General features: G+C 43.5%; 1 protein-coding gene across 4 annotated transcripts; it reads left to right on the top strand.

Moving 5' to 3' along the window:
* The first annotated feature begins 1121 nt into the window (after positions 1 to 1121).
* mapk4 (mitogen-activated protein kinase 4) lies at positions 1122 to 17370 on the top strand. 4 transcript variants are annotated; one of them, XM_084551448.1, is made up of 9 exons: positions 1122 to 1455; positions 2909 to 4525; positions 5033 to 5208; positions 10039 to 10183; positions 11830 to 11912; positions 12117 to 12195; positions 12489 to 12708; positions 13404 to 13569; positions 13954 to 17370. In XM_084551448.1, the coding sequence occupies exons 2-9, from the start codon at positions 4159 to 4161 to the stop codon at positions 14908 to 14910; spliced, it is 2193 nt and encodes a 730-aa protein (XP_084407574.1). In that variant the 5' UTR covers positions 1122 to 1455; positions 2909 to 4158; the 3' UTR covers positions 14911 to 17370. The 4 variants fall into 4 exon arrangements, with proteins under 4 accessions (XP_084407574.1, XP_084407575.1, XP_084407577.1 ...); XM_084551449.1 differs by having other exon boundaries at positions 2912 to 4525; XM_084551450.1 differs by lacking the exon at positions 1122 to 1455 and adding an exon at positions 1774 to 1873.
* Positions 17371 to 17696: the final 326 nt, after the last annotated feature.

Here is a 17696-nt window from a genome sequence, read left to right on the forward strand (position 1 = left end):
GGGAGAGGTTTTGCTGTACCGCATTCATTTTGTAAACCCACACAGTACACGCGGAAGTCCAGCAACCCCCGAGCTGTTTTACACATCCCGAAATGACTCAGAGTAGGGGACATGGATAGTCCCTGTCCTCCACTTTTCTCATTGTCATTGTCAGCCACATCATTGTAACAATATCACACACAGTTCATTACATTAGATGACTCATGGGTCTGTTCTCTGTACGCCCTCTCTCCTCTTTAATAATCCCTACAGCTGTAGCACCTCTGCATAATCATTAAGTCGCTCACCCCTCTCTTTCTCTTCTTTTCCTCTCAGTGAGTTGTCTCTCATAAGATCAGTCTCTACTAAACACTGGTGCGACTTTGTAAGACTGTTAAACTTTGCTTGTTGCCTGCGTAACAGGAGCATGAGACATCCCACACACAGGTTTCTAGAGATGTTTTTTTTTTTTTTTTTAGGAAAAGTAAGAAATCACAAACTGAATGTATTTGCTTATCAGACTCCTAATACGGACAGCTGGGATCTCCAGCAGACCCCTGCGACCCTTAACAGGAATAAGCAGGTATAGAAGATGAATGAATGAATGAATGAATGAATGAACTCCTAATACTTAGTATGATGAGCAAATGACACATCCAGTATTTTACCACATGCAGGCTCCTGTTTCCATTCTTCCTTTGCACAACGCTTCTCCTTGAACTAATTATGTTTTTCTTTTCCGGGGTCATTAACATGTGTTGGCATCCTTGCTGCTGTTTAGATATTCATTCACAGTCAGCAGAGGCTCCTTTCTAGCTTCATCCCTTGGGGGAATCTCAGACCCACAACTCCTCTTGCCTGTCAGGATGATAGATGGCCATGGTGATCAAGACATAATAATCAAGGCGGAATGAGCTGGTTTAGGCTTCTCTATTGTCCTTATTATATTATTTGTATTTTGGAGACTATAGTAAGAAGTGCAGCACCACACACAAAAAAAAAAAAAAACTAGTCCAGAGAGAGATGGAGAATATGGAGGAGAAAGATGAGTAGTTAATCATCTGTGGTGCAGCCAGTGTATGTGAGAGTCTGTGAGGCCACTCAGGTCTGGTGAGATGTACCTGAATCGGGGGTGATCCCCCTCCTCTCCTCCCTCTCCCCTCCTCTCCTCCCAGCTCACTCCTCTGAAGCGCTGACAGAGAGTGGACAGTTCTCCCACAATAAGCGGCTCTATAGCAGCCGCTGGCTTATCTCATCTCGGCGGATCGCCCTCGGTGCCGACCCGTACCGACTGTTCGCTGCTTTATCATCTCAATCTCTCTCTCTCACACACACACACACGCACACAGGAGAGAGGGAAGGAGAAAGAGATGCGGTCGCGTTTCACTTTCTTCGCTTCCAAGGATCCGTATCTCTCGCATCTTTCCCCCCGGATCTTTGTTTCTGGACGACAGGCTGCGGCTGCGTAATGCTCCGGTGAGTGCTGATGGTTGTTTCTTTCTCCTTCCTCTTGTTTATTGGTGGCCGAACAGATACTTAGGTGGGTAAGATTCTGGAAACGGAGCACAGGGCTGCGTGTGGTTGGTGTACTTTATTATTTTTATTTTATTTTATTGCTTTATGTTTTATTACATGCACTTCAATCCCAGTGTTTTTGTTCTGTCAGAGGGGCGTTTCTGGAGTCTATATGTGAACACACAAAGACAGCTGCATCAAGCCGGAGTGCAGAGAGGATGCAGCGTTTCCCCATTTAAAGTAGAGCTGCCTTGATGCCTGTTGGGGAGTAAATAGAGTAAAAAAAGAAAGAAAGAAAGAAGGAAAGAAAGAAAGAAAGAAAACACAACCACCAGAGAGCCTCCTCGGGGACAAAGAGAGGCAGCTGCACAAAGCCAGGGTACAACAGATGCGCCCTTGTTTGCTCATATCTGCTATCACCTACAAATTTGTTAACATCCCATTGGCTCAAGTGTAGAGTGCAGTTTTATTTGTCCCCCCCCCTTACTGAACACAAATCAAAGACATTTAAAGACAGTGTTAGATTTCATTTCATTTCATTATATCACACAAAGATTGCACCGCACTGGGATGTGTTAAATGATTCTTATTTATAATATATAGTCTCATTGCATAACCCGCAGAAATAAGGAGAGTAAATGCTCAGAGAGTGCACCGACCGCCATCTCCAGTGGTTATGCATTATTTATAAAGTTACCCCAGTGCTGCGCCTCCCACCCAGCAGCACTGTCAATGCTTCCACTCTCTCAGTATCTCTGCTCTCACCTTACACTCTTGCAGCCTCGGCCAGTTAGCCAGCGGAGCCTAACACGTGAGTGGGTCTCTTGGAGTGTGTTTTGAAGGCTCTAACGGAGCACCTGTGTACACCGCTACTGTGTGTATGTGTGTGTGTGGCCCCACCATTTCAAGAAAGAGTTAACTCTCGGCAATGCCCTCGGGCCTTTGACAGCAGGGAGATTTGTTTTATGGATTGATGGATTGTTTGAGTTCTCGCAGTGCAGGGACCTAGGGGTTAGAGGAAGTCGATGCTTTTCTTTGCTACCACCGCGTGACCTTGCAAGGGCAGAAATGAGAACTAAAACCTCAGGTGGATCTGAAAGCGACAAACAAGTAAAAGAATGAAAACTTTCCCACTGGAAAAGCAAAAAAAAAAATCTGTTTCATCTCATTAAACCGTCTCTGAAACGCTAAGAGCTTCATATTGAAGCATCACTGAACTGACGTGATTATCCTCTCTAAGCACATGGAGTTGCTTGTGTAGATTAGGTTACAGTGCCATTCTGTCTTATGTAATGGTAACACAGAGCCTGTGAACACCCAGGCTCTCTGTTGCTGTGTAACTTTCATCTTTATCTTCCTTGTTTCTCGGCTCTTTGTTCACCCTGTTTTTTTTTTTTTTTTTCCTTTTCCTCAGCAGTGATGTGTTGAGCAACGCGGCTAATGGATGGCAGTGTCTTCCCAGCGTGGCTGCGGCCCGATACTGAAATCCCTACGTTCATGAGAAGGCAACAGGAAGAAGATTAACTGGGGGATTAAACGCATGCACACGTATGCGCACACACACACAAAGAGGATACCACAGGTCTGGGATTTGTCTGCCGTCCAACCTCACTCTGAATGAACTGGCTGACTGAGACACTCTGTGGTATCATGGAAGAAGAGGAGGAGCCAACAGAGTCTCATTGAGTTTAAAGCACATGACTCCACCTCCCTCCTCCTGCCTAAGCATCAAAGTCTTTGACTGCCCTGTGAGACTTCCAGAAAGAGAGAGGAGTGTAGAGCCGACCGTCCGCCTTCCTCCGTCCCATCATGCGTCGACACTTGTAAGAGCTGAACCAGCCGCACAGAGGGCTGTTTCTATGGATACCCCTGCCCTGGGTCGTGTTAACGAACCCCGCTGATATTCTGATATTGAGAAATATCTCCTTCAGTGAATAAAAGTGCATCCTTGCAGCAGAATACGACATGAAAACAAATCTTTGGAGCAGAAAGAGCCACCACTGTCAAGAGGAAGGCGTTGAAGGGAAAATCTTTTCATTTTAAACATATCCTGCAGATTTTTTTTTTTTTACCGACACGTGTTTAAACATGAGGCTGCGCTATCACTGACTAAGCTGAATGTTAAATTTCCTCCCATTTGGTTTAATATATTTTGATCCTTTGTGAGGTTCCCTTTTTTTCTTTGCTCAAACGATCTTCCATCAACAACACTGTGTTCTGACTTCAGGGCCACATTAGAAACAGATGGCTCAGTAAAAACTTGATTTGATAAAAAACTGCCCTGCACAGGACTAATGAAGAGGTGAAATGATGCACAAAGAAACTTCTTCTTGCAATACCAAGTATAGCTCAAAATTCAGCACAGCCTTTTCTTGATATAATAATCCTATTTCCAATTCTGTGGGCCAGCAGAACTGGCCCAATTTTCCCACAAGACTTCTACAGCATTTGGGTTGCGTTTGCAAGAAAACAGACATCTAAAGCTACTGACTACCTAAGGAAACATCAGGTTTTTACTCACCAGCAAGATGTAACATTGTGTGCATAAAACAATAAAAAAAAAAAAAAACATTCTTAATCTAGAGATTGAATCCATCACCAGGTACCAGTACTTGGAGTATCTCTATCATTGATTAATCCCTAGTACCTCTAGAGTGAGCTGTTATGGCCAGACAGGACATGCCTCCCTTTCTCCATGGCTTTGACCTCAGCGGTCACTTTGTCGACCCTCGACCTCTCGGCACAGGCGTCACCGGCCTGGTCCTGTCAGCCGTGGACCAGCGCACTGGACAGAGTGTAGCAATTAAAAAGCTGGTGATGCGAGACGCCGTGACGGTGAAACACGCCCTGCGGGAGGTGAAGATCACCCGACGACTGCGCCACGAGAACGTGGTGCGGGTCCACGAGGTTTTGGCGCCGCACGGGCGACCGCTGCCCCGGGACCCAACCCACCTCAGCGCCCTGTACATCGTCCAGGAGTGCATGGAGACTGATCTGGCTCGGCTGCTTGAGCAGGGGCCGCTGCCCACAGGTAATCTGAGATTTAACCTTCATTCTGTGAAGATATTCAGTCAGTCAATCTCACCTCGACGTATCACCATACTGATTCTATGATGCTTCTTACTGAGACACTCAACTGTCTCTTGTTAATTCACTGCTGTCTGTGTTTGCATTGTGATTTATGGGATTTAGGATAAATCCTTTTAAGATCTTGTTAATTAAGTTTTTGACAAAAAACAAACATTTTAATTGCCACATTTAGCTAGTTTTTATGAGCCAACTGTATGTTACAAATCATTAAAGTGACAGTTTTTAGGTTATTGTCCACGAGTCACACGTCCAAAGTAATGTCAGATTTTCATTTTCAGTGTGATTGATGGTCGGGTTATTGAACTAACAAAATGTTGCACCCTGCCCCGGTAGGATGCAATCAATTCCGAGTCATCAACACAATTCAGAGTACACTTATTTGGAAGAGTACATTGGAGGGTGTCCCGGTGTCCTGAAGCCTGATTTTTTTTTTTTTGCCCTTGAACAGGTCATGCTACTCTGCTGTTCTACCAGCTGCTGAGGGGACTGAAGTTCATCCACTCGGCCAACGTCCTGCACAGAGACCTGAAGCCTGCCAACATATTTATCAACACCGACCAACTGCTGCTCAAGATCGGAGACTTCGGGCTGGCCAGAATTGTCGACCCTCATTATTCTCATAAGGTAACCGTGAGATACGCAACGACCCACCTAAACACACACACACACACGCGTAGATACACAAATGCAATAAACTGGCTCTTGGCATGGAAATCAGAGCGATTATAATATATTAGCCCTATATTGTGTTTCTATAAATGCATATACATTTAATAATCGGATGGGTCACATGCAGATCAATTAAGGAAAAAAAAATTTATAATGTAAGACGATGAAATAAGTGATAACCAAACATGACATATAAGCACTGCACACGCATAAACATTCCCAGTTTTAAGGCAATAACTCTTACTAATCTTGTTGTTGGGGCGAGTAAATGTAGCCAAAGTGCCAAGGCTAACTTTGACTAGGGGCCAATAAATGCCTCTGATCATTATTCTCTGTTGGTGCTCTCTTTACAAGTTTAAAATTAATTTTATAAATCCATAATCTTCATGCGGACAAGCCAGCGTGGAAGTTTATGCCTCTGTAGTGCCGGCTGCCCTGATTTTGTGAGACTTGTTCTACAAAAATGAATCACACACACGCAAAAAAAGAAATATTCAAGTCAGCAGAATTTGGGGGGATTTTTCTTTAATTCTCTTTGCGTTCCAGCTCTGTGTGACATTGTTGTTGCTGATATGAGAATATCCGGCAACTCCTAAAGCTCTGATCGTATGTGGTTTGTGCAACAAAGGTTTCGAAAGAAGTTGCAAAAGAATCCTTCTATAGAAACTCTTTTGCTCAAGTGTTACCTCAGTGGCATCTTGGCCACTTGTAAAAAGTACAGCCCAAAATTCAAGAGCTGTACTTTTTAAAAGTGTGTAACAGCTGCATGTTTCAGCTACAGTACGGATTATTATCATCATTACCAGTGCCCTCTCTGATTACACATCCCCAAGTCTGATGTTGCCGACTGATGTCACTTCCTCTCTTGCCCAAACCCTGCCATTAAGGTCTTCTTCCCAGGCCTGGTATCAGGTTTTGCACTAATCAAACGCTGTGATTAGCCTGCCCATTGTAGATGAAGGCTGCTGGGGGATGAATGTGACCATTTATCGCACCATTGTTCTGGTTTATTATGCGCAGAGATACCCACAGCAGCCCTGTAACACTAGCAGGGCTGGATGTGCGTGTGCTTTTTGGTTCTTTGCATGCGAAGAGGAGCTCCAGTGAAAGGCGATCTTTGTCAGCTCAGGACACGGGACTGGGGATCAGCTGGGTGCAGACACAGGGGTGCGTTTGGCAGGGAGGAGGACGGTAACGAGCAGATGAGGAGGAGCAAGGGTGAGAGGTATTGAGTCATGCAAGGGTTGAGAGAAAGGGAGGTGAAGAGTGCAAAAGCGGAGGCAGGGAGAAGAAAGGAGGGTGAACAAAAAGTGCTAAAGGGGAGGGGGGAACAAAAAAATGATCGTATAGAGAGAAAAAGGGGGAGAGAGATTAAGGCGGTTTGGGCCACGCAGAACAGCAGAGACAAGGTTTACTTGTGTCTCACTGTGTTCCACACTCTTTGCTCTCGCACTGCACCTCCAGAAACTGCAGTATCTGTCAGAGAACATAATGTTCAGGGCTGAACTACACTCTGCACTAGATAGATAGATAGCTAGATAGATAGCTAAATAGATAGCTAGGTAGATAGATAGATAGATAGATTTGTTTGTCATTGTGTCACGTGCATAAAACTGTTGTTTTATGCACCAGTATGTGTAATGATATGCGTGTAAGACGATGCTGGGCTTCTTGTGATCCAGTTTTGACACCAAAGCAGATGCCTGCTGTGAACGTGACAGCCTCCTCTCTCCCATTTAATAATGCAAAACCAAAGCCCTGCTTTTTCAAACCCTTTGTGTTAATGGATGCAGCCACTACCGACTTCAGCCGTGATGGAAATTCACGAACGGCGCCGACTTTCATTCCGAGCTGTTAAACAAGACTGGCGGCACTGTCTTTATGTTTCATTCATGGTTCTTGGAAAAGAGCGTTCTTGCATCACAGTCGGGCTCAGTCGCATTAGTTAAGATTTCTAGTTCTCACCCTTGAAGGATGAGCCCCCTTTTCAATTATGTATAAGTGCTCCAAAAAAAAAAAAAAAAAATCTCATTTCTTCCACGGTGCTTTGCACTACACGGTTCGTGCGTTACCACAGTGGCTTTATCAAAACACCGTGACTCTGCAGTGCATCGAAATGAGGCTGTTTGATGAGCCCTCTAGAAGTGCGCCTCTGACTACACAGACAAACATTTACTCAGGCGAAGAGAGATGACAGAGGGGTTGAGGGGCTAGACGAGGAAAAGGAGAACAGCGTTATTTGTGATGTTGTTTACAGTCTACACCAGTAGGCGCTTGTGTGAGCGTGCATGTGTGAATGTCACCTGCTGAGGCAGAGCTGGATCTGCCCAGCAATTATTCATGGCCCGGACGAAGGGCACACGAAGAACGGGAGGACACGGAATAAGGACGGGGTGTTGAAAAAGTTTTTGCGAAGCTTAGAAGAAGGGAGGTGAGAAAGGAGGTGAGGGAAGCAAGGGTGGTTAAAAAACAAGAGTGAAATGTGTAAAGAAAAGAGGACGGAGAAGGGAAAATATCGTGTGTAGTTAATGAGAACTCATTAAGGACAGAGAGGAAAGCAGGAGGTGAAGACAGGAAGAAGAAGGTCGAGGAGGAAGAAAGTGTCAGCGCCCAATATTGTGAATTTTTGCTGTTAAAAACTGAGTTAATATAGCTACAACGTGCAGTTTTAAACCACATTTATGCGTCGTTTTGTAAAACTTATCTGCGAAACAGTTTCCAGAAAAGCTTTCTGAACAGAACTCCATCCTTAAAATGTTCTTTTCAAATGCCACCATCTCTCAAGTTCTTGTCAAGGGCTCAGAAAGGAAAGCTCAGATGTAATACGTGGTCAGCAAGGAGGAGGAGGAGGAGGAGAGAGAGCCAGATAGACAGACAGACAGACAGAAGACGAGGTGACTGTATGTATCTGAGACTGATCACTGAACGCTCAGCATCAGTTACTCCTCTGTCACACAGACAAGGACAGGCGGCGGCGATGATGGAGGGCGTGGAGGGGGGAAGCTGTGAGTAAGGTGCAGTGAAGGCAGAGTTGGTGAACGGAGGTAAAACAAAAGGAGCAGATATTGTGACAAGTTAGAGGGAAGGAGGACAGGAATGAAAGTGGTGCAGAAGGAAACGGAACGGAGAAGAGAGGCCTTTGAGGCGGAAGAGAGCTGCCAGCGTGAAGCTCTCAATTTATAGCTTCTTATTCAGGGCTGCTCAATAGCGCTGTGCAAGTGGACAATTCATTTAACACATTTTATTCTAGGAGGAATGTAACCTTTAAGAAAGCTGGCCCACAAAAACTCAAGAGAAGCATTTCAAACAGGCTGAGTTCTACAGTACGTAGGGCTACGCTGCTGGGAGCGATATATATATAAGTGGGAGCAGTGGTGTGGGCGACCCATTATGAATAAACACTCTGAGTCACAACCTGCTGATCAAGAAGCCGTCCGCGGCTTTTCTGATTTTCCCACCTTCAAAGACGAAGAAGGCACGGCCGCCAAGTAACTTACCAATCCACTTTGGGAGAGACCTAAAACACAAATCCAGAGAGGAGCCGTGCCCCGCTTAGTGGAACGTTACAGGTAGCCCGAGATCATTTAAGTGGTGTGAAAAAGCTCCCAGAGCGGTTTCTGACAGCCACTTCCAGCGTGTTCGCTCATCTAGAAGCTTACACAGAATAATTCCAGTGCCAGATAGGAGGGGGGGGGGGGACAGGTGAATGGTGAGAAAATTGAAATAGTAGGCTTTTCAGGGGAGAGGTGTGATGGGAGAGCAGAAAGGATGGACGAGGGAGGGCTGCGGAGATGAAAGAAATGATAGGGGAAGAGTGCTCGGAGGCAGATTAGACACCTCAGACCTCTGGGCGTCTTTTCCAGCTACTAAAAAAACTTTTTGCGTGTCTTTCATCACAAAACAGTTCATAACAGTCAAATGGATAAGTACTGAAAAACTACTTTCCACTTATTCCCATAAAAAACATAACATTTGTGAGAATATTAAGCATGCTTTGTCGTGCAGGCTTCAAGAGGCTGGGGCAGAGGAATTTGTTTTAGCAGAGATACAACAAATATAGTCAAACACTGTGCAGTAAGTGCGGATATTCTGGGATGTTGTAAGGTCGGAGAGCGAGGAGTGAGGAGGAGCGATGTATATACTGTAGGAGGCGACGAGAGTGTTAATGATAACAGGCATAAACATCTCATTATCACCACATCGGACTCGTATGATAATCTGCTCGCCTGTGGCTCATCTCCTTGCGCGACATCATTGTAATTCCCAAGGAGAGTGTTTTACAAAAGTAAAAAGGCAGAAGGTGAGTCTTGTCAGGGCAGCGCTAACGAGAGGGTGTATATGTTGTTGCACAGCAGAGAAACAAAGGCTGGGTGACAACTTTAAGGTTTGGATTCAGGGGAATGTTTTTTCGACTGCAAAGTGCATCCAGAAGCGAGATTATCCAAGCCTTTGGAGGCGTAAATCAAAATATGTCTTCTGAGCTCAAGTTTCCTTTTTTATTTTTATTTTTTTTATTTTAGCTTACATCACCAACTTTGCAACGCTTCCACTCCCACAAAAAATAACCACCAACAAACTGTCAGCTAAAATTGCACTGAAAGGGAGAATCTTGAACACTTCATTCAGCCGCATGCCGACTTACAAAGCCCCACTGCTCCTAACATCTGCCACGCGCTCATCACTAATATAACTGCAGTATAACGTGCTGTTGCCCTGTGTTTCAACTTTCTCTATTTCTTTTTTTCTTCTTCTCCTGTTTCTGTCCAACTCACTTAACTCCTCCAGGGCTATCTGTCTGAAGGTTTGGTAACTAAGTGGTATTGTTCCCCCCGTCTGCTCCTGTCCCCCAACAATTATACCAAGGCCATAGACATGTGGGCCGCGGGCTGCATACTGGCTGAGATGCTCACTGGACGCATGCTGTTTGCAGGTACCTCCACTGTTCGTCATGCAAGATCACCTATCACCTCATGAGTATTCAAAAAAGAATGTATTGTTACTAAAAGTCCAACCAGACCTTTTTCTTGTTTTGGACAGCATACTGTCTGATATTTTTGGATCCCACAAATGCATGTTAAAGATACTTTTATTTATTTATTTTTTTAAATAATTCACAGTTATTTCATTAGTATCTACAGCGCTACTGCACAATATAAGGAACTGACACCAGACACAGACTTGCATCCACCCCCATAAATATCATACAAGTTACATTAACGTACAGTAAGTCACACACAACCTGTGTCTACGTGAATAGTTTCCTTTCTGCTGAAAACAGTTCCTTCCTTATTTCAATCCAGACTTTTTCATATATTCTTTTTGTATTGCGGACATTTAATATCGTTCTTATTCTTAACTTTAACTCTTTTAACTCCAAGACAAATTCCTTGTAGGCTCTGTGTGAACCCACATGAGTATGATTCTGATTGTCATTAGCTTGAACACAAACATTAGAATAATCTGTTTAATCAGTCATGTTCATGCCCATCTTCGTGTTTTGTCATCTTTTGTTAAGTTTTAAAGCCAGAAAAGGTGCTTAGACCGTACAAAGGAGAGTTTTTCTTTCCAGAGTGTCCTCCACCAAAGACACTTCACTCTCTTTCTGAAGGCCACTTTGTTGCCTGACCAGAATAACAATGCAGACAGAGAAATTCTCCCCGTCTGAAGCAGATGTAGTTCCTCCTGACAGGCTGATCCGACCTCCACCAGAACACCACAGTACAGTGCTGACGATGCACTCTGTCTGCCGTCATTTCCCGACTGTTTTTGTGCGCTACACTTTCACACATCGCTCTGCTTTTCTATTAACTAAATGGATAAAGTGGAAACGCTGTACATTTTTTTTTTTTCCATCAGAGGGAAAGCGGTGTACTCTAAAGCAAAGACACTGCTCATTTCTTAAGATTAAATGTGTTGACGTAGCGCCACCTGCTGGTGTCCATCAGCTATTAAACGGAAACATTTAAAGGGCAAGGTGACGCTGTGCCATATGGGTGGAAAATGCTGCTGTGCTGCGCTCCCTGAGTTCACACACACACACACACACACACACACACACACACCCATGCTTGCACAAGGATGATACACTTGTACTTACGCTGAAATCTGTGGTATTTGTTCTCCATCTGTAAATGCACAGAGTTAAGCCTGACTACAGCATCTGATTCCCACAAATGTGTGAGGTTTAAGTAGAGAATATAGCATTGGACTGATTGGTCATAGTTTGAGATAACCAGTAAATTCTAAACCTTATCTATTCAGGGGTTTCAGGTAGATAATCAGAAGAATGAAAAAAAAGATTAAGATCCAAAAAGAGACATTTTTCCGTTCCAAGCAATGATTCTAAAAGTGACGTGGCTGCTATAAACCTGCACTTCCAGCTTTTAATTGCTGCAGAATATTCCAGCCTAACTGCATAATTCAACTGATTCCTTTTGCACCTTGCATTTCCTTTCACTTGCCGCCTCCCAGTTATTCCCGTTTGACTCTTACAGGTCACAGGTTTTCTTTCTGCTTGCGTAACCGATCCTCAGCCTCATCTCAGCTTGTCTCTCATTGGTCTGCTCTCTCTCCAAGGAGCTCACGAGCTGGAGCAGATGCAGCTGATCCTCGACACGGTGCCCGTGCTGAGAGAGGAGGACAGGCAGGATCTGCTACAGGTGACGCCTCAGTGGCTGCGGCAAGTCTTTTGCCTGCAGTCTGGCTATTTTGTCAGTCATGCTGTGTTTGCAGCTTTAGACAGCAGCATTTAAAACAAGGTTGAGTGTGTTTTTCCGACACGGGTCTTGTCTACACTTTGTGAAAGAAGTATATTACCATGACCATAACAGAAGCGTTGTAATATTTTAACCTTACTTTCTCAGGTGATGCCTTCGTATGTCAGTCATGGATGGAGAGTCAAGAAACCCTTTTCTGAATTGCTGCCTGAAGTGGATGCTCAGGGTGAGTGGAGGGAATTGAGTTGCGGGAAGAAGGGGAAGGTCAAGCAGTATTAAACTGAAAGGTGACATTTAAGAGTGATGGAGGAATGAAGATACAGTATACCACACAGCTCCTCACATTTGTGGCAAATCAAGAGATGATTGAGTAGGCTTTAGAGGTTAGGAAGTCTCACACATACCATTTAGTCTTGAGGGAGAAAAAATCAGAATGTATTTCTTAAGAACACACTTGGTGGTCACTTATGTTTTAATTCACCTTCCTCCCGCGCGTATCCCTTCTTCTCCTCCACACAGCTGTGGACTTCCTGGAGCGCATCTTGACCTTTAACCCCATGGATCGTCTGACGGCTGAGGCGGCGCTGTCCCACCCCTTCCTTCAGCAGTACTCGTGTCCAGAGGATGAGCCCACCTCGTCGCATCCCTTCCGCATCGAGGATGAACTGGTGGACAGCCTCATCACCGAGCAGAGCCTCAGCAATAGCAACAGTGAGGCCTCCAGCATCCACTGGGACAGGTTTGTAAATTCAATACTATATATATATATATATATATATATATATATATATATATATATATATATGCTTGTAGGGAAGTTGAAGTCATTGCTTTTTATCCTGTTTCAATTTGTCAAAATGCATGCTAGTCTGTTTTGTTGGTGTCTTAGCCAATTTGGCAGCAAATACAAATGAGCAGATACTCATCTGTGCAAAATAAAAATAAAAAAAGGATTTATTTCCAGTATTTATTTCCAGGTAATAGTCCTGCAAAACTTAATGTTATCAGATGATTTATAATGCTTCAGTGCAACATAGTTCTAACATCCAGCCATTAGCTGTAACAACATCTTCTTTAAAGAGGGGGCGCTAGAGGCTATCTCAGATGACACCGGGTAAAATAGCAGCAGCTGGCACTTGGACGCCGGCAGGTCACCAGTCGGTCACAGGGCAGACACATAAAGAGAGGCCACCATTCATTCTCACAATCTGGATGATTTAGACTCCAACTTGCATGTGTTTGGGCTGAGCTTGCAAATTTTACTGCTACCATAGCTTAATCAATGAAGCAGTTTCCAAGATCTAAATTGATTTTAAATCTCTCTTAAAGGACACTAAACTACACTTGTTGCCAGATACTATAAAGTATCTGATACTGTAAAGTATCTGGCAATAAGATTTGACATTATCAAATATATTTTTTGCCTTCCTGCAGGTACGAGAACAGTTTATCAACAGATATGTGCTGGCAACAGTCAGGCGGAAAGTGTCGCTGTTTGCCCCCAAGGCACACGACCTCTGACCTGGGAGACACTACAGAGGATGAGGAGGTGCAGAGGGACCCCCGAGCAAGTTCCAGCTCCCTGTTGGAGGAGGCTCAGGTTGGATATGCTCTGTCGTTTGGCCCCGCACTGATTGATTTGTACTGATACAAACAACGTATAACCAGTATCTTATTTTAACGATATGCGAAGGAGACGTTGGTGCTTGTGGAAGAAAACGTCACAAATAATTTTCACACAAGTGTTTATTTTTACTTTTTTCTCCTCTTGCATGTTCCTTGCAAGATCTAGTCTGTAATGTAATGTCTGTCTTTAGTATTTATATCTTGAACTTCATTTTAATTTTATGGGTTTTACAGTTTAATACCTACAGCATATGATATTTAGCAAGAATTAAGTCAAAGAATTTAAAGATACAATCAAACTGGAAGTAATTACCATCAACCTTTTGTCATTCTGCCACTCTTCATCTGTCTTACACAGGTCGACCCACGCAAATATTCCCACAGCAGCTCAGCTGAACGCTTCCTGGAAAACTCTCACTCCTCTCTGGAACGGGCCTGTGGTTTGGGCTACGGGGAGCTTGACTGCGGCCGCTCCTGTGACTACAAAGTGGGCTCTCCTTCCTATCTGGATAAGATCGCCTGGAGGGAGGGGAAGCCTCAACACTACTCTGAGCCTAAGCTGATCCTGGATCTGTCTCACTGGAAGCGTAACACTAGCAACCTCCCTGTGCCTGTTGAGTTCATTGGTGGCAGCATAGAGGCCCATGGAGAGATGAAGGAGGAGGAAGCAGAAGAGGAAAAGGAGGAGGAGACCGGGGATTTATTTCAGGAAATCTCTCGCTGGGTGGAGAGCACCCAGTCTCGACTCCACTCGCCCAGTCCCAGTCCTTCTCTGGAGCAGCGTTCGCCCTCCTGCTATACCTCCTCACCTCCTCTCCCACTCTCCCCTACTGACCTCCCAACTCCAGTCTTCCACTACATGGAAGTTATGCAGCGGCAATCAGCTGAATATGACATAGACAGATTAAGCCCACTTCCCCCTGTCACATCTTCCTCTCATGTCCTTCCCTCGCTTCTCCCTTCATCTCCCACCTCTCTGCTTCCTCCTCTGTTGCCACAAACGACGTCACCCCCCACCACACCGCTTTTGCCTTCCCTTGAACCCCAGCCCATTTCCTCCACTTCCTCCACTTCTGAGCCAGTAAATGCTGACTCCTTGGAGTCACTTCCTGTCAAGCAAAAAGATCGCCTGTTCGACCTAGACGTGTTCATATCCCGAGCACTTAAACTCTGCAGGCAGAATAAGGAGAGAGCAAATGGGAAGAAAGGAAAAGAGGGAGGGTGGATGGAAGAAGGCAAAGCACCAAACATTAACCGAAAGGTACCCAGGCTTCCAGAGCACAGGACTCAGCCCCCACAGACTCCCAACTCTTGATGTTGAATTTCAACATCCGCAGTTTAGCATCAGTATGGGTAGCACTTCCAAAATGCTAGCAGTGCTTTACACAGTGAGGGGTGTCTGCGGTTTACTATGCTGCTTCAAAATTAGACATTAGTGTTAGCAGCTTTTGTCTTTTTGGTACTACTGCAATGACACACTACATGCCGCGACAAAAAACCCTCACTTAAACAAGCAATCCTGCAGCTTTGTCATGAGGCGTTCTCTCAGGCAATAAGGTCAGAAAGCATTCGGGTTGAATATAAATAACCATGCTTAGCAGCGCAAATATCAAAGATTAGTTCTCCGCAAACATATTTCGATATAATCAGCTGATTAATGTTTGTGGTAACCGTGGTTTGCTGTGATTTGTCAAGTTAAAGCTGGAGCAGGCCAGACTTGACAGCGACTTATTCTGCGATACAAACATCTGCAAACGACGAAGGGAGGATAGTCGACTGCTGACTTGATTTATCCGGTCACCGGAGAGGGCTCACTCGTATTTTAGGCGTGCTTTAAATTTTCTGTACAAAAGCCTTGACGCCGTGTCAATCAGCCAGTATTTTTTTCAAAACGTCAGCCAGTCTTCCAATGGTGACATTTCACCAAATAATGATAGCAACAGATAGAATGCTTTTTGTCCCCCAGCTGTTTCCTGAATGTATTAGCTGAAGAATAATCAGTCACATGGTGAACCAGAAGGATTTATTTGTTGCTGTTTTCTCACGGTGACTACAAAAAGCCTGTAGACTTGTAAAACATGGTTGTCATATTTAATTCTATACTGCAGTTCTCAAAATTTTGTGATTTAAATTATTCTTGTATATTTTTTAGGGCTCACATTCATGTTAATTTGGAGTGTTTTGTTTGAATGTTGAATGCTCTATGGTAGTGATTTATGATTATTCAGCCAACTTTGCTCTCGTTTGATTATAAATATTTCCTTTCTGCCTGATGGAGCGAACAAGGTCATCAGGCCTTATACTAGACAGACCAATATCTGTTACCGTTTTGCTAACTTCAACCCATTTTGCCGCGGAAAGCTTTAATGCAAACAAAAGTAGCCTATATTTTGGAGAATGTAGATCCTTTACTACCTTTATAGGAGCATATTTGTACTCTAAACTTCACATTGCCGTCCAGTAACCATATTAATACACTGAAAATAAATAAAACATATATTTTTAGCTTCACTTACCTATGCTGGCAACTGATGTCTCCGAACCATTCTGGTTTAAAAGATACTCTTCAGTGTACAGTAAGTTATTAACAAATGAAAGCTGTTGGCTTGTGCCTTTGTTGTCTCTCAATCAAGTGCATGTGACATTTAATTCAATTGTGGTGGACCTGAAAATGAATCAGCGAGCATATGGAAATGGCATTAAAGATATTCTGCTGAGCTGGCGCCAACAGTTAAATCAATGTGCCCCATATTCTGTAGCTGCTATCTGGCCTTCTGAGTCTTACAGCTTGACATGTAAAGCTCTGCTGTGAGTTTACCACAGACTGTGTGCAGTCTGCAATCACACTGCCAGCAACACAACAAAATAAGAATGTTTTGTCATTGATCAGTCCAGCATCTCATACCCCAAATCTACCATGTCCTGCAATGTTAATTTGAATCCATACAATATGGATAAGCTGCAAACGGATCACAGTTTTCTTTGCTTTTGCATTCATTATTTGCCTCTGCACATACAAAGATGAAATTTCATTGTATGTTATGCATGCTGTAGCCAGCATACACAGGTTGTAGTGAGCTCTTCACTGCACAACATAGTATGACTTCCAGAGGATTTAGCCATACATGGGAACAGTACAACCCCTGTGACAGCAAAGCCAAGTTTATTTGTTTACTTTTACAATGAAGCACATATAGTGTCATTTGAACATTCAGAAATACATATACATACAAATACATACTGAAAAGAGTGATCACAGTAAAGGACAAGTAGAACAAACTGCTAGTTTTCTGATCAATCTATTTACAGAAATGAATAAAACCTGTGCAGTGCAGCAAATTAAAATGAATTTCATGTTGAACTTATACAGGTCTAATGATCACATATTGCATAATATAGTTTCTCCTGCAGGTAAACTAAGCCAGCAATAAAATCACGCAGACATACTGTAACACGTGTGGTTACTGAGCCGAAGCTATGTAGAGAATGTGCCTCAGGACACCTCGATGCTTCCAGTTTGCTGAATGTAACATACGCCCTTCCTTCTGCATGGCTATTCAGATAGCTTAAACATCGTTTGTTTTTATTGAGTGTCACTCTGTGGAACAGTCATATTTCTGTGGGCTCTTGTTTACTTTGTACCCACGCTTCAAGGACGCCTCAGCTTTGAATCTGAGAAGATCTGAGTGATTTTTAATGCTTAACATTGATGGATAATATCTCTTTTTTGGAGTTTCTGTTTATGCTGAAAATTAATAAAACAGTACTAAAGCAATTACTTGATCTCCTGCTCTAAGTGTGTTGGCATATCACCAGCTAAAGATGATATATTTAAGTTAGAATAGAATAGAATAGAATAGAATGTCTTTATTGTGATTGTAGTGATTTCATGTAACAATGAAATTAAGGTGGCCTGAGGTCCCCCTTAGGTGCAGTAACAAAATAAATAAAGGTAAGGGATGTAAGAATGTAAGTTAGTCGTTTAAGGATATTTCACATGTTTGATTACTGCTTATAAAATTAAATATATTAAAATATTAAATATATTCTAGCAATTTTAGATGGAAATGCCTTTTACAGGCCTTCATGTTCACGTGACAA

Source organism: Chelon labrosus (assembly GCF_963514085.1).
Source record: "Chelon labrosus genome assembly, chromosome: 9".
Taxonomy (NCBI): Eukaryota; Metazoa; Chordata; class Actinopteri; order Mugiliformes; family Mugilidae; genus Chelon; species Chelon labrosus.

Coding starts and splice junctions, on each gene's coding strand:
- mapk4 (XM_084551448.1), top strand. CDS start 4,159: ATGGCCAGACAGGACATGCCTCCCTTTCTCCATGGCTTTGACCTCAGC. Junction 10,184..11,829: donor TGGACGCATGCTGTTTGCAG/GTACCTCCACTG, acceptor TCTCTCTCCAAG/GAGCTCACGAGCTGGAGCAG. Junction 12,709..13,403: donor TCCAGCATCCACTGGGACAG/GTTTGTAAATTC, acceptor GCCTTCCTGCAG/GTACGAGAACAGTTTATCAA.